Source organism: Molossus molossus, unplaced genomic scaffold (genome assembly GCF_014108415.1).
Source record: "Molossus molossus isolate mMolMol1 unplaced genomic scaffold, mMolMol1.p scaffold_m16_p_14, whole genome shotgun sequence".
NCBI lineage: Eukaryota > Metazoa > Chordata > Mammalia > Chiroptera > Molossidae > Molossus > Molossus molossus.
Window position 1 is genome coordinate 412,899 of NW_023425349.1, and position 27,606 is coordinate 440,504.

General features: G+C 64.2%; 5 protein-coding genes across 6 annotated transcripts in view; 2 read left to right on the forward strand and 3 right to left on the reverse strand.

Moving 5' to 3' along the window:
• Positions 1-2,508, reverse strand: part of KCNT1 (potassium sodium-activated channel subfamily T member 1) — a 54,280-nt gene extending 51,772 nt beyond the window's left edge. For both annotated transcript variants that reach the window (XM_036261202.1, XM_036261201.1), the window contains exon 1: positions 2,393-2,508. In XM_036261202.1, the coding sequence (XP_036117095.1) occupies positions 2,393-2,508 (116 nt within the window). The remainder of the gene's footprint in view (positions 1-2,392) is intronic.
• A 1,016-nt stretch (positions 2,509-3,524) lies between these two features.
• Positions 3,525-7,757, forward strand: SOHLH1 (spermatogenesis and oogenesis specific basic helix-loop-helix 1). Its single transcript, XM_036261655.1, has 7 exons — positions 3,525-3,530; positions 3,763-3,974; positions 4,456-4,609; positions 4,949-5,073; positions 6,066-6,197; positions 6,622-6,692; positions 7,546-7,757. Exons 1-7 carry the CDS (start codon positions 3,525-3,527, stop codon positions 7,755-7,757), a joined length of 912 nt encoding a protein of 303 aa, XP_036117548.1.
• A 3,040-nt stretch (positions 7,758-10,797) lies between these two features.
• Positions 10,798-13,494, reverse strand: LCN9 (lipocalin 9). Its single transcript, XM_036261656.1, has 6 exons — positions 13,396-13,494; positions 12,985-13,121; positions 12,782-12,855; positions 12,391-12,505; positions 12,037-12,089; positions 10,798-10,955 (listed from the first exon to the last, which is right to left on the reverse strand). Exons 1-6 carry the CDS (start codon positions 13,492-13,494, stop codon positions 10,798-10,800), a joined length of 636 nt encoding a protein of 211 aa, XP_036117549.1.
• A 2,723-nt stretch (positions 13,495-16,217) lies between these two features.
• On the forward strand, positions 16,218-22,163 carry GLT6D1 (glycosyltransferase 6 domain containing 1). The gene is made up of 6 exons (XM_036261657.1): positions 16,218-16,272; positions 16,823-16,899; positions 19,487-19,491; positions 19,748-19,789; positions 21,000-21,137; positions 21,494-22,163. Exons 1-6 carry the CDS (start codon positions 16,218-16,220, stop codon positions 22,161-22,163), a joined length of 987 nt encoding a protein of 328 aa, XP_036117550.1.
• Positions 22,164-25,333: 3,170 nt separating this feature from the next.
• LOC118629958 (lipocalin) lies at positions 25,334-27,606 on the reverse strand. Its single transcript, XM_036261658.1, has 5 exons — positions 27,496-27,606; positions 26,762-26,895; positions 26,414-26,487; positions 26,122-26,238; positions 25,334-25,488 (listed from the first exon to the last, which is right to left on the reverse strand). The coding sequence occupies exons 1-5, from the start codon at positions 27,604-27,606 to the stop codon at positions 25,334-25,336; spliced, it is 591 nt and encodes a 196-aa protein (XP_036117551.1).

The following is a 27,606-nucleotide window of genomic DNA, read 5'->3' on the forward strand; positions in this document are numbered from 1 at the left end:
AAAGAAGAGAGAGTTGGAAACATCGATGAGAGAGAACATCGATGGGCCGCCTCCTGCACGCCCCCCACTGGGGATCGGGCTCACAACCTGGGCATGTGCCCTGACCGGGAATCAAACCGGGATCTCCTGGTGCAGGGTCGACGCTCAACCACGGAGCCTCACTGGCCAGGTGCCCAGATCTGTATGCAATATTCAGACTGACCATCCAGACCTGGGGTGTGACTAGGGACACCCCTTGGGGTGATGGACTCGGTCTCTGTCCTAAGGTACATTCTCCAGTTGTTCACTCTTACATCAAGTTTTCCAAGGAGTCTGCAGAGCCATGACGACAGAGGAACGGAGGGTGCGGTATGTGTGCACGCACATGCATGTGTGCACACGTGTGGCCCTGTGCACATGCATGTGTACACAGCTCACCTGTCCCTGCCAGCGTCCAGAGGGTCCTGTGGTGGGTGCAGGCGAGGGCTGGGCTGGGTGCCCAGGCAAGTGGGAAGCTGCTGAATGTCCCTCTGGCCGAGACAAAGGACAAGGCGCTTGCTTCCACAATGATTAAAAGCCGCAGCGGAGGCCAGGGCGTCTCTGGGGAAGGGGCTTGGCACTCGCCACTGCCCGGCAGCTGTGATGGCCACAAGGGGAGGCTTCAGTGCATCACTGAGCCAGAGTCAAACTGGAGTCGTTAAAACGGACGCCTGCAGCACGGCCTCTGTGCACCAGGCAGGCCCAGAGGACAGGCGGCCGCGGCGTGGGCACGGCCTCCTCACCACCCTCGACGTCCTCGAGCCCACGGGCCTGCCCCCACCCTGCCTGCGCCAGCCTCTGTGCAGAGACCCTGCCGCGCTCCTGAGGGTCACTCAGGTGGCAGGTTCATGTCCAGATCACGGGGCCCAGCACCACCCCCTGCGTGCCCGGGGCCCTCGTCCCGTCCCATCCTTACAGAGATGGCCTGAGTACCCACCCTCTGGCCAGACACACGGTACCTACTCAGAGGTGCCTAGTGACCAAACACAGGCCTGAGCCAAGCTGCAGGGGCAGTGCTGACCCCAGAGCTGGGGCTGGTGTTCTGGGGGGGCCTGTGAGAGCCCGAGGTGGGGACACTGCGTTCCCTCTGCCACAGCAGTGTGGGGGCTGCACCAGGGAAGGGAAGCTGTCCTGTGGACGGGGGGTGCTGTCCCATGGCAGGGGGCCTTCCCGAGTAGGAGGGGTGACTCACAGAGATGGCCTGCGCTCAGCACATACTCCCCGCCCAAGCTGTTCCCCCAGGGTCCCCCCGGTGCCAGGCCAGTGCCAGTCTGTGGAAGGACCACCCTGACCCATGACATGTCGCCAGGAACTTGCAATCCTGAGCCTGGTCCCCACCAGAAAAACCCTAAGGACCACCCACGCCCCCCTCACTTTACACGAGGCTGAGCCCCAGAGGAAGTGGCCGACGGCAGCACACAGCCTCAAACAGCTGCCCACCTCTCAGGTGTCCTCACCCACCTGCACGGCCCAGCCACGCAGGACTGAGGGCAGGACTCCCGCCAGCCGGGGATGGGCTGAGGGCAGGGGCAGGCTCCGGCACAGGGCGAGGGGCAGACCTGTGCGCCTGTCCTCAGGCTGACGTGACAGGGGAGAGAGGCAATACCCCGCTGGGGTTGTCACCCCTCTTCCCGGGCCCCTCCAGAGTGCTGTGCCCTCTGGGCCTGGCACCTGGACGGGCAGGAACCCTGGGACACCCCGGGACACGGTGCAGAGGCTGGCGGACCACGGCTGGCTCCCAGGCCGCGTGGAGGCCCTTGCCAGCTAACCCTCCCTCACCGGGACGGGCACACGGAGACCAGGGCAAGGGAGTCACCAGCTGAAAATCACCAGCCGGAGCCAGGACCCCCGCCCCTTCCCTGACAGCACACCCACGTCCCAGTCAGGGCTCCTCCTGGGAAGACAGGCCCTCGAAAACCTGCTGTGCGGGGTACCCATGCCCCGTGCCCTTGGGCACAGCCCTGCCACCTCCACGCGGGAGCACCCCCAAGGCCCTCTCAGGCTCTGTCCGAGGGGGCGGGGAGGCCCGTGGGCGCAGCAGGGTCTGGCCCGCAGGGTCCGCACCTCCCCGCACCCGGGAGACGCTCAGCCCTGCATCTGAACATGGCGCGCTCCGGCCGCCTTCCCCTAAGGACGCAGATGGACGGAGCCGCCGGGCACCTGCTGGTCACTGACTTGAGTGCCCGCCGCCTGGCCCCGCCGGGTCCTGAAGGGCGCCCGTTCCCCACGGCGGCCGGGGGAGGGCGCTCGCGGGTCCTGGCCCTGGAAGCCGGGATCCCAACTGAGGATGAGGGGTCCCGGGGTGGGAGGGTCCTGGGGTGGCGCTAGCCCAGACAGGGGTCCCTCTGCCAGGGGAGGGCGCCGCCGACTGTACCTGGGGGCGCATCGGCCGTCATCGAACACGAAGGTCCGGTTGGTGTGGCCCCCGCCGCTCGCCCCCGCCCCTGCGTGGACGCCCCCCGGGCCGCGCGCCCTGTCTGGGAGCGGCATGCGGCCGGTGGGGCTCCGAGGCGAGGGAGAAGCAAGTGGGGAGCGACAGGCGACTCCTTCCCTCGCTCGGCCCGGAAATACAGCACTTTTCCCGATTAGGGGGTGGGGGAAGCGTGCTCCGGGTCGGGGTTCGGGCGCCGGTCCGGGCGCGCCCCCTGGTGCTCGGCCGGGAATCGCCGCGGCGTCGGGCCGGCTGGGGCGGGTGGAGGCGGGTAGGGATCCGCCCCTCCTCCCAAGCGGCCCTTGGGTCCCACAGATCTTGGAAACAGTTCTCAGAACAGCCTCCCCGCGCCCCTCCATGTCCTCCCTCCCTGGTCCCCACTCCCATCTACCCCACGAGGTTCCAGAAACGGTCGTCTCCTCCTCCAGCACCCTTACGTAAGACCAGTTTCTTCCCCCAAAGAGGGGTCCGACCCCCCTCTGGGCCCCTGGAGCCCAGGCCCACGTGCCAGCCCCGGGCAGCCTGGGCGCCCGCGTGCACCAGCCCGCTGTCCTGGGAGTCGCCGCTGCACCCCGAGGACGCCCCTTCCCGCCCTCTCCCTCCACAGGCTACACCCCCCCGGGCGCGGGGCTGGGCCTCCAAGGAGCCGGCATCCAGCTCGGGGCTGTCACCTGGGGGCGCCCATGGGCGGGCAGATGAGGGGAGACCACACCCGAGGGGGAGCGGGGCGGACCCCTGGGAAGTGGGGTGGAGGGCCACCTAGGCTGGGCCCCTGCGCGCCGCTGGCTGCGCGGAGCGGGCGGACCCAGGCGCGGTTCTGCCGCAGGTCCGTGGGAGGGACCCTGCTCCACGGGGCCACGGGCCAGGGGAGGGCGCGGCTGGGCGGGCGCGTGCGCACGAAGCCGGCCAGGTGCGGCCAGGTGGGCAGCACGTGTGGGCGGGCAGCGCGCATGTGAGTGGCCGGGCTGGAGGACACGTGCGTGCGGTCTGGTTGCGGCCTCGGCAGCTGCGTGCTCATGGCGTCCCAAGGCCCCCAGCCCACTGCGGGGGTTTCCCAAGCCCCCCTCTCGAGGGGATGCTGGTGAGGAATTGGGGTTCGGGGTGGTGAGGTGGAAGGCCTCTGCCAGGGGTGGTCGGGGTTTCCGGGCCCCTCTCCTACCACGCGCTTTGCTCGATTCAAATGGCTGGAGCCCAGGGCCCCACCCAGAGCGGCTGGCCTGGGGCAGAGCCCCCCGACTGCCCCCAAGTGGGGGTGAGAAGGGAGGGAGGGGCCCAGGCCCTGTCCTGCACCCGCCCTCCACCGCCCCCCAAAGACACCTATGATCGCATTTGGGCTCCAGGGGCGTCCTCGGGGGTCCCGGAGCCTGGTGCTGTTGACTCTTCCCAGCAGCAGCTCTCGCCCGACTGGCGCCTGGTTCGCCTGCAAGGACCCTGGCGGGGGCTCCAGGCCAGTCAAGACCCCTGCGGTGGCGGAGGGTCCGGCTTCCGGCCTCCCTCGGAACGTGCTCAGCGAGAGGGAGCGCAGGTGGGCGTCGGTGGGAGGTGGGTGGACAGACGTCTAGAAGGGTGGGGCGGGAGAGGGGGTGGGTGCAACAAACTTCAGGCAGCCTGGATAGGCTTGTGGCATCTGTCCAGTACGGGGACAGTTGGCACGTCCCCCAGGTAGACAAGAAAGCCCAGGGGGAGGGTGGTGGGCAGGGACCACCCCTGCAGCTCCCTTTGACCTGAAGCCCTGGGCATCTTGAGGTTGTGCAGTTGTGTCCTCTGGACCCCAGACTCTGGGTACTGATCTCTGCCCCACACCCCCAAACAGTGGTGGGCCAGGCCGGGGCAGGCAGTGGTCAGGGGCTGTGCCCTGACATAGTCTCCGAGGGTCGTCATCAGCCTGTGGTCCTTCTGCCTGAGTGGCCCCCGGGACCGCTCTGAGGGGCATCGGGTGGTTGCAGCCCTTTCTCCTGGCCGAGGCTGGACGGGCTCATGGATGTTTGTTGCTTGTCTGGAAGCAGGAAGCGGATCTCAGTGAGCTGTGAGCGTCTGCGGGCCCTTCTGCCCAGGTTCGATGGCCGGAAGGAGGACATGGCTTCGGTCCTGGAGATGTCGGTGCAGTTCCTCCGGATGGCGGGCGCTGTGGTGCCCGGTGGGGAGCCACAGCCTGCGAGTGTGAGTGGGCACCGGTCAGCCGGCCTGGGGCAGCTGCGTGTTCCCAGGCTCCTCTCCATTTGTGCAAAGGCTGCTGTCATCGGGCCTCCTGTGGGGGCGACACTGTGGCCCCACCTCCAGCCCTCATGTCCCTTCCCACCGTACCAGCATGGGGTAAAAGCCCCATTGCCCTGAGGCCCCTGACGGGCTCAGCCTCACCCTCCAGCCCCCAGGCCTGAGGACCAGGGTCGGTGCACAGAGTGGCCCTCCAGGACCCCAGGCGGGGCTGCCAGGGACAAACTGCAGCTCACTTTTCCTGTGGTTTCCTGGTGGTTACGTCCGCGTCTGTGTGTATTCCAGTGTCAGGTCCTCGCCCCCTGCACGGAGTTGTGGGGTGTATGGCAGAAGGATGTCGTGCAGCTGGCCCTGACGAGTCCGACCTCGGCCAATGCACCAGACCCTGGGACAGCAGCATCGGTGACCACGTCAGTGTGCCCTGCCAGGCTGGGGACCCAGGGGGGCTGCAGATGCAGATGCTTCAGAGACTCTTCTGTTTTTGCACCGTCCAGGCAGCGGGACCCTGGGAGCTGTGTGACCACAGAGGTGGGCCAGGGTGCGGCCCCCAGAGGGTCGGTCGAGGTGCCAGACAGGCCAGCGGCCCTCCCTGGTAAGTGACTGGGTATGAGCATGGCCCCCAGGTCGCCCAGGAGGTGTGGGAACATGGGCGTGCTCCACCCCCTCACTCCTGTGGCCACTGCTGTGTCAGGCTCCCCGAGAGCAGCCCCCGCCTGCAGCAGTTCTGACAGCTCCTCAGGGGCCCTGCGGCCAGCTTCTCTGTTCTGCGATGGGTTGAGTCATGGACCGGAGGCTGTTCCTTCCCTACGTGGGGGACCTTGTTCCCTGGTGCCGCCCCTGATGCCTTTGCCCTCCTCACGCTGGATCTGCGCCCAGCTGTCTGGCGCTGCTGGTGGTGGTGTTCAAGCCGCCCGTGTGTGTTTGCCGCATGTCGTCCCAGAGCGCCCTGGGGGGCGAGGCTGCACCTTTCTACTCCCCAGGTGTGCCCACCGAGGGCCTTGCTGCGGGCAGGGCTGTTGACAGACCGGGCCACCCGGGACCCCCCACAGGACGTGAGGGTCAGAGGTCACGCAGCAGGAGCTGGGCTGAGGATGGTGTGGGGCCAGGGGCTGCAGGCACATGGAGTGGGGAGACAGGCCGCAGCCCGAGGATCCCCGGGTCTGAGCCCCACGGGTTGACCTGAGGCCAAGTGGGCACCACCTCCAGGAAGCCTTCCTGGCCCCCGGTGTCAGGCGCCTCGCCTCTGGGCACTCACCTCCTCCCGCTTACCTGTCTGCCTCTGCTCCTGAGCTCCGTGGTTCCTGCCCTGTCCTGTGCAGGGCGCAGCGGGCAGGGGCTGGGTCTTCGGGGAGGGACAGCTCCCTGGCTGGGAAGTCTGTCCCACGCCTCACTTCTCTCACAGGGCCTTCCGGTTCGGCACCCTGGACCCCAGCCCCAAGTCCCTCCCAGCTCTTGAGGCCGCCCCCAGCATGGCCTCCCTGCTCATGGCAGCCAAGCCCCCTGCTGCTGAGCGAAGAGACTCAGAGCTGCTCGGGCCAGTCCAGGCCCCTGGCCGAGGAGGCTAACCAGGCTGTGATGCTGGGCACCAGGTGGGCCCCCGCTCGGAGTGTGCGCCCCCAGCCCTGCCCACCCAGGAAGGTGCTGCCCCTCCCTGTGTGTGTGCCCAGAGCCAGCCAGGCTCAGCCACGTGGCGCTCAGTGTGTGCTTCTGATTGTCTGATCGGGCTGATGGTGAACGAGTTGGTGCTTGGTGAGCACCAGCTGGGGCGGGGCGGGGGTGGGGGCCCTGGGGGAGGGCCTGAGAGGAACCAATGGGCTGTGGGTGCTGGGTGCTGGGGCGGGAGGGAGGGAGCCACCCATCTGCCTGAACCTGAGGCCGCCTTTCAGGGCCCCCCTGTCCCTGAGGACGGAGGACAAGGTTGACTCGGGAGTGCTCAGGGGGTCTTCTCACCTGTCCAGGTCGGCGTTGGGCTGTGACGTGGAAGATGGACCGTCCTTCCCGCTGGCGGCCAGTCCCGAGTGGTGGCTGGGTAAGTGGGGGACACGGTCGGCCACCTTCACACACGCAACACACACGCATCACACATTCTCTCCTGATCAGGAGCAGGCTTTGGGGCCTCAGATCCTGATGTGGGGCTGGGATTGTGGAGAGATGTGACCGGGCCCAGCTTGCTGTGTGACACCCAGGTCCCTGTCTGTGAGCTCCTGTTTCTTCTGTGCTGGAATTGTCACCAGTGAGGGCCGTGGAAGGTGATGTGTAGGAGCGTCTGTGAGCATGGGTGCGTGAGCGTGTGTGTGTATATGTGTGAGCGCGTGTGTGTGGCGTGAGTGCGTGTGTGACCATGCGTGTGCGTGTGTGAGCGTGCATGTGTGGTGTGAGCTTGTGTGTTTGAGCACGCATGTGTGAGCGCACGTGTGTGTATGGTGTGAGCATGTGTGTGCGTGTGTGAGCATGCATGTGTGGTGTGAGCTTGTGTGTTTGAGCACGCATGTGTGAGTGCGCGTGTGTGTATGGTGTGAGTGTGTGTGTGAGTGTGGTGAGCGTGCGTGTGAGCATGTGTGTGAGTGTGCATGTGTGAGCATGCGTGAGCGGTGGTTGTGTGTCGCCTGTGATCGGCCTCAGTGCTCTTGGTCCAGAGTCTAGACGGTGTCCCCACAGGGCACTGGGCCGAGTGCTGAGTTGAGTGTCTGGGATTTAGTGTTGGGGAAACATCTGATTCAGGCCCGAAGGGTCCTCCTGGGTCCCGGGCGGCGAGCGTGGGCCCATCTCACAGAGAAGCAAAGGGCCCTGAGGAGCAGGGCGGCCTCCTCTGCACACAGACCCACCCTGCATGCCGGCCCCGCCACCTGCCTGCTCTGCTCATGTGTCTGGTCTCCTTGCAGGGTCCCTGGAGGGCAGCGGCGCCCCTGCTCAGGCCCCAGCGAGGAGCAGCCTGATGGACAGGACAGAGCTGGGCGTCCTGGTGGACCCCGGGGCCGGCTCCCAGGAGCTCCTCGACGGCCCCCTGGAGCCCTGGGGCTGGGACGTGGGCTGCCCCAGCCTGGCCTTCCGGGATGAGGCGGACAGCATGTTCCCCGACTTCTCTGCCTGCTAGGCGGCCGGCCCGGGGCCTTGGGCGTTTTACTCTGGGTTGGGCTGCAGCTGTGTTCTAATTTCGGCACCAAGCGGAGCGGAGGCTGAACATTAAAGGAGACAGCAGCCTCTCTGGGTGACGGATACGACTTGGGGGGCTGACGGCGCGTTCCCTCAGAGCACGGGCACCGCCTCGGATGACCTGCCGCAGAGCTGGGGTGGGGCCGTGAGCGGAGCCTTCTGTGTTCCCGCCCGCTCCCCAGAGAGGCGTGCGTGGGGCCCATTCCTCTTGCTCGTGAGGCTGGTCTGCGGGGTACCCAGAGGGTCCACTGAGGAGCCCTCGTGGGGGGCCTGGGGTAGAGGCCACCTGGCATCAGCGTCTGGACCCCTACTCTGCTGGTGGGCACTGGTTCAGTCCCCGCTGCCTGGCCAGGCCCCCTCTGCCCCGAGTCCCACCGTCCACCACAGCAAAGCCAGTGGCGGTCTCTGGTCTCTGACACAGGCCGGTCAGGGCTCACCCTGGGCGTCCCCGTGCAGAGACGCTGGTCCCCAGGCTCCTGCGATCCTCCCCAGTCACATCCAGGGCCCCAGGGTCCCTCCCTGCAGAGAAGGCCCTCAGAGCCCGCCCAGCAGCCTGCCTGTCTGCCCCTGCACCCGGAAGTCATTTCCCGTGAGTCACCGAGACGGAGGTGAGCGGCTGGTGTGGGAGGAGATGCCACAGAGAGAACATCACAAACCGCAGCCCCGGGAGCTGGGGGCCTGGGGAGGCCCGGGTCCAGCTGGGTACCCAGGGGTGGCTGATGCCCCCAGACCACCATCCGCAGGAGCCCACGCCTCCACAGGCTTCCTGAGGATCCTGAGTGTGGCATGGGCAGGGGGCACAGCCCCGGCCCCCGGAGCCCTGCCTCTGGAAGGGCCCCCCCAGGCCTGGCTGCCAGCAGACCAGAAACCCCAAGACCCCAAGAGCACGAGGCTGCAGGGTCCGGGCTCCTCCGTAGTCACGTCGACTCCCACAGTCCTTGGTTTGAAGAGTGTCTCCCAAGAGACCACGTGTGTGCGTGCCCACGGGCGGTCCTGTGGGTTTACACACGCGTGTTGTCAGGTGTCGGCTAGTGCCTCCCCTCGGCGGACGGAACCCTGCCACGGGCCCGGCCCTGCGCGGGGTGTGGGTTCCTCGGCCCGCAGGGGACCCCGGGCAGAACTGCTCTGTGGGAGCAGCTGCCTCAGTGGGGCAGGCGCAGGGCTTGGACGCCCAGCCCCCATGTCTCTGGCCCGGCTGACCTGGACGAGCCCCGCCTGAGCGCTGGGGGTCCGCCTGTGCCCCCGCGTGGGGAGCTCGCCCCAGCACCTGCTGAGGAAGGCCAGGAAGCTGGGGCTCCAGCTTGCTCAGAGCCCTGACGGGCCCCAAGAGGGCAGCGAGGTGAGCCCCCAGCTCCCTGTGCAAAGTGAGGGACAAGCCCCCACACTCAGGTGGCAGACAGAGCTCTGTGCTGTCTGCAGCCCAGGGAGGGGATGGGGGGTGTTGAGAAAGACGGAGTATCTGCCGGTCCGCGGACCCGGCTGCTGGGCTGGGCCCCCTCCTGGCTTGTGCGGGCAGAGGGGTGCCGGCTGCGGGGGCTGCGACAGGCGGGGGCCGGAGGCGCCTTCCTGAAGCTGAGCCCGGAGGTGAGTTGGAGGAGAAGGGGCTGGGCTGGAGCTGAAAGGCTCCCGGGAAACAACTTTCTTCCCGCCCCCTCCTCGCCGTGGCCTTGGCGAGTGAATGGCAGCTCCAGGGCTGCGGGGAGCTCAGGGCGGTGCAGAAAGCCCTGATGCTGGGGGTTGCTGGCTCATTTCGGGGTCCGGTTGGGGGTGAGCTTCAGCACAGCCCCCTCCCCAGCTTTCAGTACACCTGTTCCCCTGCCTCCTGCCCCACTTGGGGTCCCGCAGGACCTCAGGCACTCCAGGCCACCCCCACTCCAGGCCCACCCACCCCTCAGTGGGGGGGACGTCCCGGGGACTGTCTCAGCACAGTCAGCCATGGGCTGGGAGCTGCCCCGCTTCTCCATCCGCCACCCTCTGCCCACCCTGCCCTGGGCACCTGCTCCTTGGCCCTGGTGGCCAGTGAGAGTCACGTGCGCATGCTGCTCCAGCCCTCTGGCCCCCTGTGGCAGGTTGGGGACCACTGCACAGGGGGAGGGTGTGGTCATGGGGCCCCTCCCGTAACACCAGGGACGTGCCCACTTATCCATCCGCATCCCAGGTGCCCAGGCAGAGGAGACCCTGGGACAGGGGTGGGTTTGATGTGTGGCGTGAAGGGGGTGGCCTGCTGTGGGGCAGGGAGCCACGGGGGCCCCCTGCCCTCTGTCCGGAGGCTGAGAGAAGGGAGCACCCCTGGAAGGAAGCTGGCCTCACGCACGGATGCCTCCAGCCCCCTGTCCCTCTGGCCCCCCTGGGGCAGGAAGGTGGCCTGTCCCCGCCCGGGCTTCCCACGCTCCGGCTGGACTGGGGAGCCCGGCCCAGTAGGATTAAGTCACTGAGGTGGGGTCCCGGGGCGGCCAGGAGATTCAGGGCCTCGAGCCCTCACCCCTGCGGGCTGGTGTCTTCGGTCGAAGGTCTTGATTAAACGGTGGGTGGGGGGCGGCAGTCCTTGGAGCTGCCAGTGCCTTTTCAACCGAAAATAAAGCCGTTTGATGGTAGCACACAGGGGCCGGCACCTGCCGTGCTGGGTCTTCCCACGCACCGCCCCCGAACAAGCACCCTGAGTCAGTATGACGCAGACACACCGTTCTCGTCCGTCCAAATAATCCGCTGAGGTGACCCTCGCAGCCCTGAAGCCGCCAGCAGTGCTCTGCCCTGAGCCCCGGACCTTGGAGCCCAGCGTCCGGGCGCACGGCCACTGTTGCCTGTCCACGGGGTCTCTGCCTTGGCTTGGGCTGCAGGAGCCACAGGCCAGCCCCACACTGAGCGCCCAGCCTGGCTCAGAGGGCTGGGGCCTGGGTACACCCCCCGGCCCCCATGGGCTCAGCTCCCCTCTGCACCTCTCTTCAAGCGGATACAGCGCATCTCTGTGTTCTGGGGTGTCTTCACGCACCGTCGGCAGCCACCTCTCGAGCACCCTTCCGGGCAGACGTGCTCTGCTCCCCCAACGCCAGCTCCAGCACCAGCAGGCCCAGCTGAGTGGGCCGCTTCCCACGCCTCCCTGCCACAGCCCAGCAGGCTCGACCGAGGTCCGGACAGAAAGCTGAAGGCCGGATGGCGTGGGAGGGCCAGGTCCCCCGGCTCACCGGCCCCCCCGGAACCACTCTGTCCAGTGTCTGGCAGCTCTGGAAGGGGCCCCAAGCTCTCCCTGCCCCACAGCCCGGAGCCCCAGTCCTGAAGCAGACCCTGGTGCGGGGCAGCGGTGCTCACCTGCGGAGGGAGGGGCAGGACCAGCTGCTCCTCAGACTGGGGGTGTCGAGGGCCAGCAGAGCGCCCTGTTGGACAGGGCAGGAGCCCGGGAACGGGCCCTGGGTGGACCCTGAAGGAAAGGTACACACTTTCTGTTTCACCTTTTATTGTGAGATTGTTGTAGGCTCACATGAGATCGCGAGGACTCAGGCAGACAGATCCCTGGCACCTGGCACCCCCACTGTGTTGGCATCTGCAGGGCCCCCAGATGTGCCCGTGTCCAAATCCCAAAGCCAGGATCTGTGCACGGGGCTTCGTTTGGAAAAGCGTCTCCGCAGGTGTGATGAAGGGAAGGCTCTCGAGATGAGGTCATCCCAGCCTGTCCAGCCCAGCGTCCAGTGACAAGTGTCCTTATAAGAGACAAGAGAGACAGGCACAGAAGAGGCGTCTCACCACGGAGGCAGAGATGGACGTGGCCACACGCCCAGGGACATCTGGAGCCCCCAGGAGCCGGGAGCGGAGGAAGGAGCCCCCTGCCCCCGGAGACTGCAGAGGGGCCGTGGTCCCCAGACACTTGATGTCAGATGTCCAGACTGCAGGAGAACACATCTGTGCTCCTAAGTCACCCAGGTTGGGACCATTTGTGACACAGCGGGGTGGACCCCTGCTCAGACCCGACCATCCCAGGAGACCGCAGGTCCGCGAGGGCTGAGCCGGGAGGAGGGTTCCCACCGTCCCTCCAGCCTCCTGCTCCCCAGCGCCCGCCCCCAGCGAGCTCACACACTGACGACCACAGCCGGGACTCCTTCTACTTCTTGTATCTGTGACACGTGTCTGGGGGACAGAGCCAGCGCTCAGGCCTCAGTGGGGCCCCGAGCCGGGCCGCGCTGAGCCGGGGTCCGCCGCCGCCCCTCCCGGGAAGCCGCAGCCCCTACCTTTGTCACCCAGGTAGATGATGTTCTGTGGCCCAATTCCGTATTTTTGGCAGATACTTTTAAACCTGTCCAGGAAGCTCTGGGGCAGTTCTTGAATCCGTCCTGAGGACAGAACGGCAGGGCGGGGGTCCTTCGGTGGTCTCAGGGGATGTGTGGGAGGGTCTCCGGGGGCTTCTGCAGCGCTGAGGTTCAGGGCGTGGCCACCCGGGCCCGGGCCGCCCTCACCCTGGGGTGGGACTTGACTGGGTGGACGGTGGTGGGCACCGTGGGGCGTGGCGGTGCCCCGGCAGGAAGGGGCCTGGGGAGGGGTCCGCGGAGTCCTGCCAGGCGCCGGCAGGCAGGCCCAGGGAGGCGGTACCGTAAAGCGCCAGCACGCGGGTCTCGGTGCCGTTGCTGACGTGGTGGAGGTGGAAGGTGATGTACATGTTGTAGTCGGTCTCGGAGATCAGCACCTTGTTTTTTCCCTTGTCTGTGTGGAGACGGGCTCAGAGCGGCCCGGGCCCCGCAGGCTGGGGTGGGTGTCAGGCCAGGAGGGTCTTGGCTGGGGTGGGTGGTGGGAGCTCAGGTGGCCAGTGCTCACCTCCCCGGGGGACGGTGCCAGGGGTCTTCCCAAGAGAGGGTACTGGGGCCCCTGGGACCGTGTGCTAGGCTAGGTCCTACCATGTGGGCTCAGGCCATCCAGGGGTCCCCTAAGCCCCCTGAATTGGAAGTGGCCAGGGCCCGAGGCACAGGAACGACCACTTACAGTCCAAGGTGTACTCCCCGTTCCTCTCTGTCTTCTCACAGACCATGGTCACCTCCACGCAGTCCCCGAGCAGCCTGCACCCCGGCCTGGTGAGCCCCGCGGCCTGCCCCCCACGCCCGCCCCTCCCCCCACGGTACCCCCCCAGGGTCAGAGGCTGGTCACGGGGCGCGCGGGAGCCGGGGTGCGGCGAGGGCGGCACTCACATGAAGTGGACGGAGAACTGGAGGCTGCCGTCTGGCAAGGCTTTGATGTTCTTGCTGAAGACCCTCAGGTCCCCGTTTTCGCCGATTCGGTTCATGTCGTTCGAGGCCATGGATACTGAGAGCCAGGTCCCTGAGACCTGCAGACAGAGACACCCCTGGTGGGGCCTGCGGGGCGGCGGTGGGACTGCTTGGGGCCTCCCTCCTGGGGCCAGACCCCGCAAACGGCTCCCAGCCAGGGCCCGCCGAGCCCTCCAGGGCCCCCGAGCCCTCCAGGGCCCCCAAGCCCTCCCAGGCTGCTGCCAGCTCGGGGAGGAGGGGGGCGCCCTGAGGGACAGCACCCTGCGGAGGTGAGAGACCCCGGTGAGGGGGACCGCTGTCCTGGTGCTGCCCGGAGGCTGGCCCCAGACCCACCTTGGCCATGTTGTAGTTCCTGCGCACGACGGATCGCAGGTTGAGCGTCTGGGCAGAGACCAGGCTCAGCCCCAGACTCAGCAGCAGCAGCGGTGCCATCCCCTCGGCGGGCACCCCGCCCGCGGCCCACCCCTTTATACCCTCGGCCCTGCGGTTTCCGGTCCCCGCCACACTGCCTCCTCCACACCCTGGGAACGCGGCCAAGGCCAGGTGGCAGCTGCCCCCTCCGCTCACGGACGTCCAGCAGCAGCGGCCCCCCCGCAGTCTGCTCGGCCGGGCGTCTGGCTGGGCCAGAGGGACGGGCAGAGTAAGCAGCCCAGGTGCCCTGCCCCCACCCCGCTGCAGAGGCTGGGAGGACCCTGGGGCCTCACTGGCCTGCATGTGCCCATCGAGGGCATTTCGGGGCCTCATGCACGGCTCTGGGGTGCCCTGGCCTCGAGGACATGACTGTGACATTGGGGCGAAACCCCACAGAGTCCTGGAAGGGAGAACTCCAAAGGGTGAGGGGTCCAGGCTGTGGGGCCAGGACGGGAGAGAGATTTGGGGTTTGAGGAGTGAGGACTGAAGGAGACATGGGGTCAGACAGGTGCCTCGTCCTGGCCGCGCCCCAGAGCTGGGAAGGGAAGCCCCCCATCTCCCCGTGTTCAGACACAAGGTGAGCTGCTGGTCGGGGTGGGCGGCTGAGCTGGACTGACCAGGACGCTGGCTACCAGACCCTATTTCGCACAGCAGGTGACAGACAGCAGTGACCCGCCCGCCCACTTCCTCTCCGACCACTGGCCTTCCTTCCCTCACCCCATCCCGCAGTCCCTGCGAAATCCTCTGTGCCCCCAACCTGTCGAGTGTGGCTCCCGGGACACGCCCCCAGTGCTCTGCCACACTCTCCGTCCCTGCGGACATGGCACCTGTCCACGGACTCAGCCCTGAGGCACCCACGCAGGTGGCCCGGGCAGCACGGGTCCCTGGTCATCACATGGCCGGGCAAACCCAGCCCTCTGGGAGCTGCAAGGGAGCCCGGCGAGTCCAACCGCCCGCCACCCACCGTCTCACCTGGGAACAGGTGTCCGAGCAGGTGCCGTTGCCTCAGCCTCCCTCCATCTCAGGGATGCTCTCCAGGGGAGCTCCAGGCAGCTGCCGAGGGCGCTGTGAATGGGGGACCACCTGGTGGGAACTTGGGGGTGAGCAGGTGCCGGTGGGAGACCAGACCGGCTCCTCCGGGGCCTCCTGCCTGGCCAGTGCCGGCCAGATTGCCCGAGCTCCACAGGGGCACTGGCTTTGGGTCTGAAGCGAGGTGGAGGGACACCACTGGCAACTTCGAGTGAGTGGGGTGCCCCCACCCCTGCCTGCCCCTGCCTGCACTCTGGAGAAACGGCCTTCAACACACACTCTGACGGCCCTCTGTCATGTTGGGAGCTTTAATTACATGGTCGACAGTGTCCCCCGTAGTATCTGGGAGACTGAGGGCCCCGGGGGAGGAGCTTGGGGGGCAGAGGGCCGAGAGCCAGGGCGGCCACCGCGAGAGGACCCCTCTGCTGTTTCCAGCTCCCCGCTTGTATTCGGTGGTGACCACGGGAAACGGCCCACGTGTGTGCATGTTACGTTCTCAATACTAAAAGCAAATCTGTTTCCAAAGGGGAGGGTCCGAGTCACAGGCACACGAGTCGAGGTGGCGTCTCAAGGGGGGAGGACGCGAGATGACGCCTCCGGGTAGTGTGGTTTCTGTAACCAGAAAGAGAAGCACTTACAACACGGAGGAACAGAAGGGGATGCTGGGGGTGAACAGGACACGGTCTGGAGGACAAGATGGGAGGCAGGCTGTCCCCTCCCCCCCGCGGCTCCCCTCCACCCTGTGCCCCCCGCCCCCTGCCCCCCGCGGCCCCCCCACCACCATGGCATGAACACATCCCACCCACAGCTTCTCCCGGGAGCAGGGGCCAGCACAGGAAACAACTTGTTTACAAATGTCCTTTACTCACCCGGCCAGTGTGGCTCAGTGGTTGAGCATCGACCCTGCACCAAGAGGTCGCCGGTTCGATTCCCGGTCAGGGCACAGGCCCAGGTTGTGGGCCTGATCCCCAGTAGGGGGCGTGCAGGAGGCAACCAGTCGATGTTCTCTCTCATCGATGTTTCTCTCTCTCTCCCTCTCCCTTCCTCTCTGTCCACTAAAATCAATAAAGATAAAAAAGCTGAAAGCCTTAGTCGACCTGTTTGAAGAACCACAGACGTCCTGCGCTCAAGCGGACAAGGCCATTGCCGACGGGCAACCCAGAGAAGCCCGTGCTGACGAGCCGTCATGGTGACGGACTGCCCCTCGCCCGGGTCATCAAAGGGCCTGCTGACATCACCGTGCACAGAAGGCTCGCCATGGGAGCGGGGACGTGCGGCCCAGACGGACGCTGGGAAATGTGTGCCCCCCCAGGACATCTGCGGTGTCTCCTACTCTAACCCAGGTAAAGGGGCCCCTCGGAGGGGCGTGGGGAGTCTGGGTGTTGTCACTGGAGGAACCTCGTCCTGCCCCGCCCGTGTGGCCTTCCTTCGATGTCACATTTGGGGGCATGAGCGCCGCCCAGGGCCGACTGTCCAGGAACTGCCGTGGAAACAGACCACGAGCCGCATCCGTGATGCCCAGTTTCCTAGCAGAAAACACATCACGAGAGGCAGAAAGAAGCAGGTGAAATAGTCTTCAGCATATGCGTGTTTCGTTCCGCCGTCCTGACCCCCACTGTGCCCGTACTGACCCATGTAAAACCACACACGGGACACTTACCTTCTTTTGTCTTCAAGCCAGTGTGTTCGGTCCGCTCAGGGAGCTCGCACGTTGGATGAGCCACGGCTCCGTGGACGCGTGGCGTGTGGCTGCCGAGCTGGTGGACACAGGTGTGAAGAGCTCACTGTCCCCTGGGCGCTTGGGAGCGAGCACCAGGAGCTCACGTGGCCGGTGGCCTGGTCCCGGCAGACCTGGGACAGGCGCCGTGGAAACCACACGGGCAGGAGGGGCCGGGCTGGACAGGGTCCACGTCAGCACACGACGCCTCCGACTTAGACGCTAATCCAGGTACGAGCATCTACCCTGCCAGCCTGAGTGTGCTTGGACAGCGTGGTCGTGGGTCACATGGTCCACACTGCTGTCTCTGGGAGGAAGGAGGGCCAAGGGTCAGCCGTGGGGTCGCCGCATCCTGGGCAGGAGCCCGTGGCATTCCCCAGCTGTGCAGCGGACACGGTCGCTGAATTTTTTCACGCACGAGGTGGACGCTCCAGGGAGCAGGGCTGCCGAGCTGTGCATGCGAACCTCTGAGCAGGTTCCCGAGCAGAGGCTGACCCGGCTGGGTGCTGGGGAGCAGGCGCCTTCTGTCCGGGAACCGGCAGCGAGCAGGCGGTGGAGGGGCGAGTCCTGACCGTGGAGGTCCACGTCTCCCTCTGTCCCCAGATGAGGAGTTCCACGGGGAAGTTCCTGCTACTGGCCTTGCTGGTTCTGTGTCTCCTGCTGGGGCTGCCTCATCTCAGGTGAGTGAAGATGCTGTGACCGGGCTGCCTGGCCGAGTCCGGTCTCCCCGCCGGGTCTGTCCTGAGACGCTCACCACACGTTGGGGACCGAGGAGACGTGGTGTCCTCACCGTGGCGCAAGGACGCGCATGTCCGTTCTTCCTTCTTGAACGTGCAGTGGTCACGCACCGAGCACCGTCGGCTGCCGAGGGGCCCCAGCGACTCAGTGACGAGGCCGAGACAGGGCCCTGGGCGGGGGTGCTGAGGAGGGCGGAGCTGGGCTGGCAGGTGTCACGGTGCAGAATCGCAGAAGCAGGTGTTGACACCATGGCTTCTGTGCCCCGAGCTTCGTGCTGTCTCTGCCTGTGGGCTGCACCCGAAGGGGAGGGTGGGGGGGGAGCGGGTCGAGCTCACCTCCTCGGTGACAGTGACAGGCGCTCGTTGGCGGGAAGGAGGCTGCAGGCCATGCGCAGTCCTGGGCCGACTGTCGTGTGGCGCCCCCCCGGCAGGTGTAAGTGCTCAGTGATTATTTGCTTAGAAAGTGAATAAATGCATCTGGTTTCTAGATTCTTTTTGGTGATTCAAATGGCAGTAGGTCATGTTCACATTCAAAACGTCAATGTGTTTCTCATGTAAAGAATGTCATCTCCTGACAGAATTGACCAAGTTAGCAAAGGGAGCTACCTGAACCCCTGGAGCAGCAGTGGCCGGGCACCATCTGGGCATCCGTGGGCTGAGACCCCCAACGGGACGGGAGCCCTGTGGGGTCTGTGCTGTGACAAGACCCACACGCTGGGAAGCACAAGTGGGGGAGCCGAGCGGTCCAACAGATGCATCCCCAGTAGCACCCCGTGTTGGCTTCCTGCCTGAGGGTCACAAATAGTCTCTGTGTGAGCGTACCTGCAGGTTCCAGGGGTGTGCACGTGTGTATGCCTGCACAGGTGTGAGTGTGTGTGCATGTGCTCGTGCGTGTGCACACGCACATGTGTACATGTATACAGGTGTGAGTGTGTGCGCGCACGTGCACGTGTGCGGGTGTGTGCGTGCACGTGTGCTCACATGTGTGCATGTGGGTGGGTGTGTGCCCATGCATGTGGTTTTGTGTGTGTGCGCATGCATGTGTGCACATGTGTGTGGGTGTGAGGGTGTGTGTTTGCACATGCATGTGCATGTGGTTTTGCGTGTGTGCACGTGTGTGTTTGCATGTGTGCATGTTTGCTTGTGTGCATGTACATGTGTGCGCGTAGCAGGGAAGAGGCCAGACACGAGAGGGCAGCATTCAGGAGACGAAAGGTGCTGCCGTCCGCAGTCAGGGGCCAGGGGCCAGGAGGGCGTCTGTGGCTCACCCCGAAGGTCGGCGGCCCTCTGGCTTTGCAGGCTCTGTGGTGAGCAGATGTGAGCAGTTTTGTGTGACACTGGCTGAGCCCAGGCTTGTTGGGCCCGGACTGGAAACGACTGGATGTGTGAGAATGTGGTTTGGGCCGAGTCCAGTGGCAGAGGGGCCAGGGCCTGAGCAGCATGGCCACGGACGGCACCGCCCTGTGGCAGAGACCCCTCCGGCCCCACTGGCCCGGCCCCCCTACCCAGGGCCAGGCAGACTTGCTGTGGTTAACGTCTCCTTGGGTCAGGACGTCCCCCTCCATCCATGGTTCTGCTCGTCCATCCTTCCCTCGGACCCCAGGAGTTCATGACACCACCGTTTTATGAGAAGGGCAACTTTGCCCTGCCGGCGTGTCTCAGTGGTTGGACCTCGGCCAGCACACCGTGGGGCTGGGGCTCCATTCCCGTCAAGGGCGCGTGCCCGCCTGGGTTGCAGGGTCGATCCCCGACCCCCGAGGATCGCCGTCTCTCTCTCACATCAGTGTTTCTCTCTCCCTCCCATTCTATCTACAATGGGAGAAATAGCCGTGGGTGAGAATTAAATGAATAAATGCAAGGAGGTGACTTTTTCATAAGTTTTCCACTTATCACTTCATGTTTTTTGTGACATTTGTCCCAGGCCGTGTGGGTTTGGACGGTGTCATCCTAGGGAACCCGCTGGTGACGTATCTGGGACAGGGACACTTCTGATAATGTCATCATGGATGCTCCCTCAGAGCTGGTTCTTCTGTTTGCAAAACACCCCGGGTTATAGGAAGAAGTTGCCTGAGGCGCTTGATGATCGAATAATTAACAAACGCACAGTAATGTCGTAGACACGTAACAGGGCCATGCGTGAATCAAATCTGTGTTTTGTCTGGACGTACATTCTCAATCTGCTCTTAGTTGTTTTTTAATTTTTTTAAATCCTCACCCGAGGATATTTTCCCACTGATTTTCAGATAGAGTGGGAGGGAGAGAGAAACATCGATGTGAGAGAGACACATCGATGGGTTGCCTCCCACACGACCCCAGCCAGGGCCAGGGATCGGACCGAAACCGAGGTACATGCCCTTGACAGGAATCGAACCCTTGACTCTCTGGTCCTTGGGCCGATGCTCCAACCCCGAGCCACACCGGCTGGGCAGTCAGAAGTTTTTCATCGTCCCCACACCATGCTCCCTGCTCTCCTGCCTCTGGCCGTCACCTCCTCACCCTAACCCTTTCCTGACTCCCTGTTCCCTTCCAGACCAGGTGACCTGTCTCCTCTCCAAGGGGTTCCCCTGATCCCACGCTAGGCTGAACCTGCCACTTACGCTCCCAGAAGCCCTGACCCCAGTGAGCACTCATGTCTGGGACCCCCGGGCTCCTCTGGACTGGTGTCCCCAGGGCCGGTGCCAGGGCCGTCCGTCCACTGCTGTAGAAACAGCACCAACCACCTGCCAGGCCACGGGCTCGGCAAACGTCTGCTGAATGATCACAGCTGACACGATGTTCCCTTCGCTCCCAGGGATCCAGCAGAACTCCGGCTCTCAGACTGGTTCAACCCCAGGTAAGAACAGAACGCTGCCCCCACACAGTACACTCGGTGTGGACTGACGGGGTTATTCCCTGCGTCCTCAGGACCTCTGTGCAGACGAGTCTGCAGATGGGGGCAGTGTCATGTTTCTTTTTCCTGTCCGATGCCTGTGTTTTCCTTTTCTTGCCTTATTGCTGTGGCGCGTGCACTTCCTACTCTGTTGAGTGGGGGGCTGGTGAGAGCGGCATCCCTGCCTCGTTCCCGGTTGCAGGGAGAAAGTCAAAGACCCTTGAGTGTGATGTAGCTGTAGGCTTTTTAAAAAATGTTTTTATTGATTTTTTTAGAGAGAGAGGAAGGGGGAGAGAGAGAGAGACATCGACGTGACAGAGAAACAGAAATCAGCTGCCTCCTGCACGCCCCCTACTGGGGATCGAGCCCGGGATGTGCCCTGACCGGGAATCGAACCGGGACCTCTCAGTCTGTGGGATGAGCTCCATCCACTGAGCCACACGGCCAGGCTGCTGCAGAATGTTGTAGATGCTCTTTGTCAAGTGGAGGAACTTCTCTATTGCTATTTTCCTGAAAGTTTTCCTTCCTTCCTCCCTTCCTTCCTTCCTCCCTTTCTCCCTCCCTTCCTTCCTCTCTTTCTCTTTTCCTTCTTTCCTTTCTTTCTTTCTTTTCTTTTCTTTTTTTTTTATCACAAATGGGTGCTGGACTGTGTATACTGCGTATTTTCTGTGGGAACAATGGGAGAACGTACTGAATGGTTTCAGAGGTTGCGCCAGCTTCGTGTTTCTTAAATCCTGTGGCTCTTTTGTTATTGAAAGCACATCGGAGGTCGGTCTCCCTTGGCGGAGTGACCTGGTCATTTCTGCGGGTTCGTAGGGGCGAATGTGAAGCTCAGAAAAGCCCCCCCTCGACCTTGGCAAATGGAGGGACATGCCCGGCTTGTGCTCAGGCAGTGGCCCGAGAACACTGCTCCAGCCCAGGCAGCCAGAGTCCCGAGAAGGCGGGCCCGGGCTCCAAGGGCATCCGGTCAGTCACTCGACCAACCTGTGCCTCGGTTTCCCCGCAAGCAGAACAGGGATCGCGCAGGTGCCCGCTGGACGAGCAGCTCTGCCCTCCACGCGGCGCCCGCACGGGGCCGGCACGGCGGTCTTAGCTGCTCGCCTGGGCAGTCTCTGCCGTGGTCGCAGCCAACGCAGGGCCCGCTCCCTGCAGCCGACTGTCCTTTGCTCAACAGAAATCGTCCCGACGTGACAACGACCACCGACTGGCAGGCTCCGGTCATCTGGGAAGGCACCTTCGACAGGCGGGTCCTGCAGAGGTTCTACGGGAGACAGAACCTCACCGTGGGCCTGGCTGTCTTTGCCACCGGCAGGTAGGCCCGCGCGCCTTTGCCCGGTGTTGTCGGAGGCCCTTCTGCCTCCAGAGAACAGCATGTCATCCGTCACCACTGTTCCTGGGCCCTGGCCAGCGTCCCTTCTTCTGCTGGGTCATTCACTTTCTACCGACATCATTGAGCAGGAGCTCTTTCTCTCCAGCCATTGTCCACAAATGCGGACGGCTTTTCTCGGGCCGGCAGGGTCTGTTGCTCACCTGCAGCTCCTACTCCCACCCCGCCTGTCCCCTCCCCATCCCTGCCTGGCCGTGTTCCCAAGACCGATGACCCACGAGCTCAAGAAGTGACGCCTGTGCTCCGGCAAATACGTGTCTTCCTGTGGGCGTGTTTTGCAGGGTCGCCGACCGCTACCTGGACATGTTCTTAAAATCCGCAAACGAGCACTTCATGGTCGGGTACCCGGTCATCGTCTACGTCATGGTGGACAGCTCGTTCAAGCTGCCGTACCTACCGCCTGCGCCCCTCCGCACGTTCAGGGTCCTGGCCATCAAACAGGACGGCTGGTGGCCCGACCTCCACTTCCTGCGCATGAAGAACTTGGGCAAATACGTGGTCAGTCACATCCAGGAGGAAGCGGACTTCCTCTTCAGCATGAGCGTGGACCAGATCTTCCAGACGGACGTGGGGGTGGAGACGCTGGGCGCGGCCGTGGCTCAGCTCCACGCCTGGTGGTACTTCAGAGACAAGCAGGATTTCCCTTACGAGAGGGAGCTCAGGTCTGCAGCCTACATCCCGCTTGGAGAGGGGGACTTCTTCTACGACGGCGCGATGTTGGGGGGCACGCCCTCGCGGATCTTAGACCTGGTGGAAGCATACACGAACGGCGTCCTTCACGACTTCAACCAGGGGGTGCACAGCACCTACGAAAGGCACCTGAACAAATACTTTTTCCTGCACAAGCCCACCAAGCTGCTGTCGCCGGAATACAACTGGGACGCGGCGTTTTACCCGCCGCCGCCGATTCAGTACGTCAAGGTGCTGCAGCTCGCCAAGAAGGGCCTGTGACCCCAGCCCCACGCTCGGGCAGCCGGGCTACAGCTCCCTCGGCACCGGACACGGCCAGCTGTCCGGTCCTCCGACAGAAACACCTGCACCGTCCAACAGAGACCTTCCTTCTCGCGATGTTCAACCACCCAATTCGGCCAAAGCAGGACAAACAACGAAAGGGTGACGCCACTGTTAACTGCACAGTGATGGTCTGTACATTGTACAGGGCTGGGAGTACTTTGGAGGCGTGAAATAAAACATGTTTAATGAAGACTCTAGTTCAGGAAACACATGGACGCAGAGGGCCGAAGATGACGCGTAGAAGGAAAACTAAGCGTCCGTGAGCTCACTCAGGAGAGACACGGGCTGTGACTAAGCTTTGTGGGCTCTGGCCCTGTGTGAACGGACGGGGCTGACTTTCTGCAGACACATGTCCTCCCTTGATGGGTCCCAAGTTCATGTTTGCAAAGCTATAAGCTTTTCATTCTGTTGTTGTTTTTGTAATTATTTTTCTTTATTGATTTTTAGAGAGAGAGGAAGGGAGAGAGATAGCAACATCGACATGAGAGGGAAACATCCATCAGCCGCCTCCTGCACGCCCCCTGCTGGGGATCGAGCCCACAACCAGGCATGCGCCCTGACCCGGAGTCGAACCGGGACCTCTCAGTCCGTGGGACATGCGCAACCACTGCACCACACCAGCTGGGCAATAAGGTGTTCTTCTTAACCCTCTTTCATGGCATGAAAAACAGTTGAGTAAGTGTGTGCGTGGCCTGAATGTGTCCCCCCAAATGTGGATGGGGTAGCTCTAAGTCCCAGGACCTCAGAATGTGACTGCATTTGGAGATGGGGTATTTCTAGGGGTGACTAAGGTCAGATGTGGTCACTAGGGTGGCCCTGGTCCAGTAGGCATGATGACCTTATGAGAGAGGACATGTGGACAGACACAGGGGGTGGCACTGTGAGGTCACAGGGGACACAACATCCGAGTGCCCCAGGGAGAGGTCTGGGGAGGAGCCAGCCCTGCCCACACCTGGATCTCGGACGTCCCGTCTCCAGGACAGGGTCGCAGACCTCTGTGGTTGACGCCACCTGCCCACACCTGCCCAACCTGCCCACCACAAATCCATCTGCATGACCCCTTTCCTAAGACAGGTCAGAACTTTGATTCCTTCATCTGCCTCTCAGATCGGGTTTGCAGTTCGGGGAAAACATCCCGTTGGAACACTGATCAGATGGCTTTCAACGTCCCGGCTCACGTGAGGATTACGAAACATTCCCCCACTGAAGACTACGCGGGGATGTCATATATCTGTCGATACCAGTCATTCGATCTGTGTCCCAGAGGAAGGGTGAACAATGCCCCCTACAAACCCTGCAGATCCGCAGCAGGTGTGTGAGCCTCGCTGTGGTTAAACGCGTCCGTTACGACTTTCTTCTGGGTTTGCTGCTGAACTCGTCGCTGGCAGAATCCGTACCGGTGGCCGCCCTGCTGGCCTCCTGGAGGAGCTGGTCGTACCTGTCTCCCCGGCATTTCCAGACTTAAGTACTGAGGTCTGACCCAGTTTCCTGAGAGCCCGCCCGGCCGGTGGGTGGCCCCGGGCTCATCTGGGCAGAGGCGCGAACCTTCCATCCAGGCCCTGCCCTCGTACGCCCGCTGACTCACCTGCACGCAGGCGTGAGGGCCTGTTTACCTCAGGGCAGCTGTGCTTTCTGTGCCGCTCACCTGGGGACTGACCCCGAGCAGGACATGGGTGGGGGCAGGTCACAGGAGTGCCAACCTGCCCCTCACAGGGCCACCGTCCCCTCAGAGGTCACCATGGCTCCATGCACTGGACTGCAATGCTGTCCCCAGGTCGCGGCCCCTCCTCCTCACCCAGATGTTCTCAACCATCGGCCAGGCTGTGGGCACGTGACCCGCAGTGAGGGGCACATGTGACCCACAGTGAGGGGGCACGTGACCCACAGTGAGGGGGCGGCCAGGGGAGGGACAAGGGGGGGCGGGCTCAGGCTGGAAGGGCTCCTCCAGAAGCAGAGGGGTCAGGAAGGCACCGGGTAAGTCGGAGAGGGAGGTAAGAAGATTCTGGGGGTGTCCCTGACCTAGGCTTCAGGTGGGGGACACTGGGCTGTGGAGGGGAAAGAACAGGTGTTCATTCTAAGGTCATCCATTTATCTTGAAATCAATCAACCATCAGTCACGCACACCGCACATGGGATCACCTTGCCGTCTGCTGTCCAGCACCCCCAATGGCAGCCCCTCTGGACACAGCCGCCAAGCCCTCTCGGGGACCCCCCAGGACCCTCCCCAGTCCCTCTGATCCTGACACGGCCCACAAAGTCCCGCCTCAGGCAGCCTCCCCCAGCACCCCGGCTCCTCTCCTAACCCTGCAGCACAGCCATGACCGCTGCCTCCCGCCACCCCAACACTAGCCTCTAACAGATCTGCGAGGAGCTGGTGCCCCCTGGGACCTGCACAGGGCTGGAGAAGGTGTCTGTCGTGTTCCGCATGCAACCCTAACCCTGACTCTGACCATAACCCTAACCCTAACCCTGACCCTGACCCTAAACTTGAACCTAACCCTAACCCTAACCCTGACCCTGATCCTAACCCTAATCTTGACCCTAACCCTAACTCTGACCCTAACCCTGACTCTGACCATAACCCTAATCCTAATCCTAACCCTAACCCTGAACCTGACCTTGACCCTAACCCTGACACTGACCCTGATCTTGACCCTAACCCTGACCCTAACCCTAACCTTAGCCCTGACCCTAACCCTGACCCTGACCCTAACCCTAACCCTAACTCTGACCCTAACCCTAACCCTGACCCTGATCTTGACCCTAACCCTGACTAACTCTAACCTTAACCCTGACCGTGACCCTGACCCTAGCCCTAACCCTAACCGTAACCCTGACCCTGACCTCTAACAGGGCCTGGCCTGTTCATCGACTGCATGTTCCTGAGGGAGTGGGTGCAGAAAAAAGGAGGCCCTCCCTCAGCTCCTCCTCCCAGCTGTGTGGCCTTGGCCTTGGCCCTGAACCCCTCTGAGCCTCAGTGCCCACATCCACAGGTGGAGACACGTCTGTGCCCACGTCACCATGTTACAGAGACTCAGCTCAGGCAGTGAGGTGCCTGGTCCCGGCCTGGCCACACCGGCGCCGCCAAGGCTCTGGTCCTGTGGTCGCTAGTGGGGGTCCCAGGCCTGAAGATGGGTGCAGGGAGCCAGAGGGAGGGCGGGGTTACCGTCCAGGTTGAAGACAGGCGCTTCCTGCAGCCGGAATTCCCTGACGTACTCCAGGTACTGCCCCAGCCACTCGGGGTCCCCGGGCATTCTCCTGGCTGAAATGAGGGGACAGCTGGCCAGGGGCCGGAGCACGCAGAGGATGTGCTCGGACACGGCCCCTCCCCCGGCTCTAGGCTGGGCCCAGGCCCGGTTGGTGCTCTTCCCGCTGTGTCCTGGACAGACAGGGGGGCTCCTGCTCCCGGGGTCAGGCCACACCGGGCGAGGACAACCAGAGGGTCCTCTCTGCCCTGTGTGTGCCCTGGCACCCGCCCCACCCCACTGACCCTTCCCAGCCGATGGGGACCCTGGTGACATGGCCCCCACCCCTGGGCTCCCTGGACTCGGGCCCTGGCTCAGGAACACTCGGCTCCTCCCTTACCTCTGTCTACCCTTCCGGGCAATGTGCCCCTCCCCCTCCCCTGATAAATTCACTAGTGGACCACCTCCTGGTGGAGGACCGGGAGGGCTTTTACGGTCTGTCCACCAAGCCTCCAGCTCCCAGAACACACAGGGGGTGGAGAGGAGAGGCGGTATGAGTGTGAGGGGGACGATGGGCGCGGGGGCCGGGGGGCCAGCCTAGGGGCACGAGGGTGCAGCACCGAGCAGAGCCGCCCAGGCTGGCGACCGTGCCCTCAGAGCAGCGAGCGCTACGCACGCGGGGAGTGCCCCACGTTGGAGACACCACCTACCCAGCAGCGCCCACAGGCTGGTGACCTCGCCGCCGTCGTCCTCAAAGTGGACGTGAAGGATGAGGCTGCGGTAGTCGGTGCTGACGAAGTGAACCAGCATGCTGCCGCCTCCCTCGACTGTGCACAGGCCCACCGGTGACTGTGCCGCCTTCCCCTCCGCCCCCGGCCCCACCTGCCCGTGGGGAGCGCCGAGCGTGTCTCCTGGCACCCACACTTCCCTGCGACCAGCTGAGGGCCTCGAGTGTCCCCTCCCCCCAGCGTGGGACCCAGGCCCAGGGGCTGGACTACTCACAGGAGCCTTGGTACTGGCCTGGCTGCCCCGTGGGGTGGATGGTGACGCTGACTCTTCTGCACACGCTCTCTCCCCTGGACGAGGACGAGGGCTTACCTGTGGCCATCGCCCCTGCTCCTGTCCCAGCCCTGGTCCTGGCATGGTGCCAGCTCCGACTGCCCCCACAGAGGTCCCGGTGTCCACCTGAGGCCCTTGGCTCCCTGGGCTCTGAAGGGTCACCCAGCTGGGACAGGAGGGTGGGCGCTGGGGTCGGGAGGGCCAGAGGGCTGCAGGGGGGAACAGGCCCCCTGGCTGAGATGGGGGCCCTGACCATGAGTGCCCCCCACGACCTGCAGGGGTCGCGCTCACCTCCAGAACAAGACGAGCTCCAGGTCCCTGTCCCGGGTCTCAATGGAATGGAGAGCCAGCCGCAAGGGGTCTGTTGGGGAGACCAGGCGTGCCTGGCTGGCGGCCAGCCGGATGGTTAGCCAGCGTCCCTCCACCTGCAGGCGCAGGCACAGGGGCGGGTGAGGGTCCCGGAGCCTCCAGTCTGGGCTCTCGGCCCCCCACCAATGCTGAGCTCTGCCTGGGAGTGAATGTGGGGACTGGTGAATGCCCGCGAGCCCCATTTGGGGGTGGGCCACCTCCGTCCCCCCAGCCCCGCCCTGATGCCCTCTCGCCCTCTCCTGTACTTGGTTCGAGCACCATCCCTGCCACCTCACACGCTCTGGGGAGTCCAGGGAGGGTGCGGACGCCCTGGACCAGCACTGAGTCCTAAAAGTGCTGTCACTGCCCCGCCCAGCCAGCACCCTCCACGCCCGGCCCCCAGGGAATGGTGGTGGGCAGGGGTCACCCAGGACAGGAGTGACCCTGGGTCCCTCCTGCCCAGAGCCAGTGGCAGAAAGACCTCTCCAGCCCGGTGGGACAGCTCCGAGGAGCATCAGGGAGGCCGTGCTTGGGCCTGAAACGCCCCAGGACCGCACCTGCCTCTCTCCCTTTGTGTCTTGCCCACCTGCCCACCTGTCCTGAGCGAGGCCTCAGAGACATGGGCGCCCACGTCCGCGTCCCAGGGCCGAGGCTGGGAGCTGGGCCAGCACGGTTACCTTGTGGGCGTCAAAGCCCGGCTGCACCGGCACCCCTTCTAGAGTCTTCTGGGCGCTGGCCAAGCCCAGGCTGAGGGCCAGCAGCAGGAGGGGCCCCGTCTCCAGCGCCAT

What these genes read in the sequence shown, in the direction of transcription:
- SOHLH1 (XM_036261655.1), top strand. An exon ending in GGGAGCCACAGCCTGCGAGT is followed by an intron (nt 4,610 to 4,948) that starts GTGAGTGGGCAC and finishes TGTGTATTCCAG; the next exon opens with TGTCAGGTCCTCGCCCCCTG. An exon ending in ACAGCAGCATCGGTGACCAC is followed by an intron (nt 5,074 to 6,065) that starts GTCAGTGTGCCC and finishes CTTCTCTCACAG; the next exon opens with GGCCTTCCGGTTCGGCACCC.
- LCN9 (XM_036261656.1), bottom strand. Translation starts at nt 13,494, where the DNA reads ATGGCACCGCTGCTGCTGCTGAGTCTGGGGCTGAGCCTGGTCTCTGCC. An exon ending in CGGGGAGTACACCTTGGACT is followed by an intron (nt 12,506 to 12,781) that starts GTAAGTGGTCGT and finishes GTCTCCACACAG; the next exon opens with ACAAGGGAAAAAACAAGGTG. An exon ending in CATCTACCTGGGTGACAAAG is followed by an intron (nt 10,956 to 12,036) that starts GTAGGGGCTGCG and finishes TCCGGCCTTCAG; the next exon opens with CTTTCTGTCCGGACCTCGGT.
- GLT6D1 (XM_036261657.1), top strand. Translation starts at nt 16,218, where the DNA reads ATGAGCCACGGCTCCGTGGACGCGTGGCGTGTGGCTGCCGAGCTGGTG. An exon ending in TGCCGAGCTGGTGGACACAG is followed by an intron (nt 16,273 to 16,822) that starts GTGTGAAGAGCT and finishes CTCTGTCCCCAG; the next exon opens with ATGAGGAGTTCCACGGGGAA. An exon ending in GCTGTCTTTGCCACCGGCAG is followed by an intron (nt 21,138 to 21,493) that starts GTAGGCCCGCGC and finishes CGTGTTTTGCAG; the next exon opens with GGTCGCCGACCGCTACCTGG.
- LOC118629958 (XM_036261658.1), bottom strand. Translation starts at nt 27,606, where the DNA reads ATGGCGCTGGAGACGGGGCCCCTCCTGCTGCTGGCCCTCAGCCTGGGC. An exon ending in GAGCTCGTCTTGTTCTGGAG is followed by an intron (nt 26,488 to 26,761) that starts GTGAGCGCGACC and finishes GTCCTCGTCCAG; the next exon opens with GGGAGAGAGCGTGTGCAGAA. An exon ending in CAGCCTGTGGGCGCTGCTGG is followed by an intron (nt 25,489 to 26,121) that starts GTAGGTGGTGTC and finishes CCCTCATTTCAG; the next exon opens with CCAGGAGAATGCCCGGGGAC.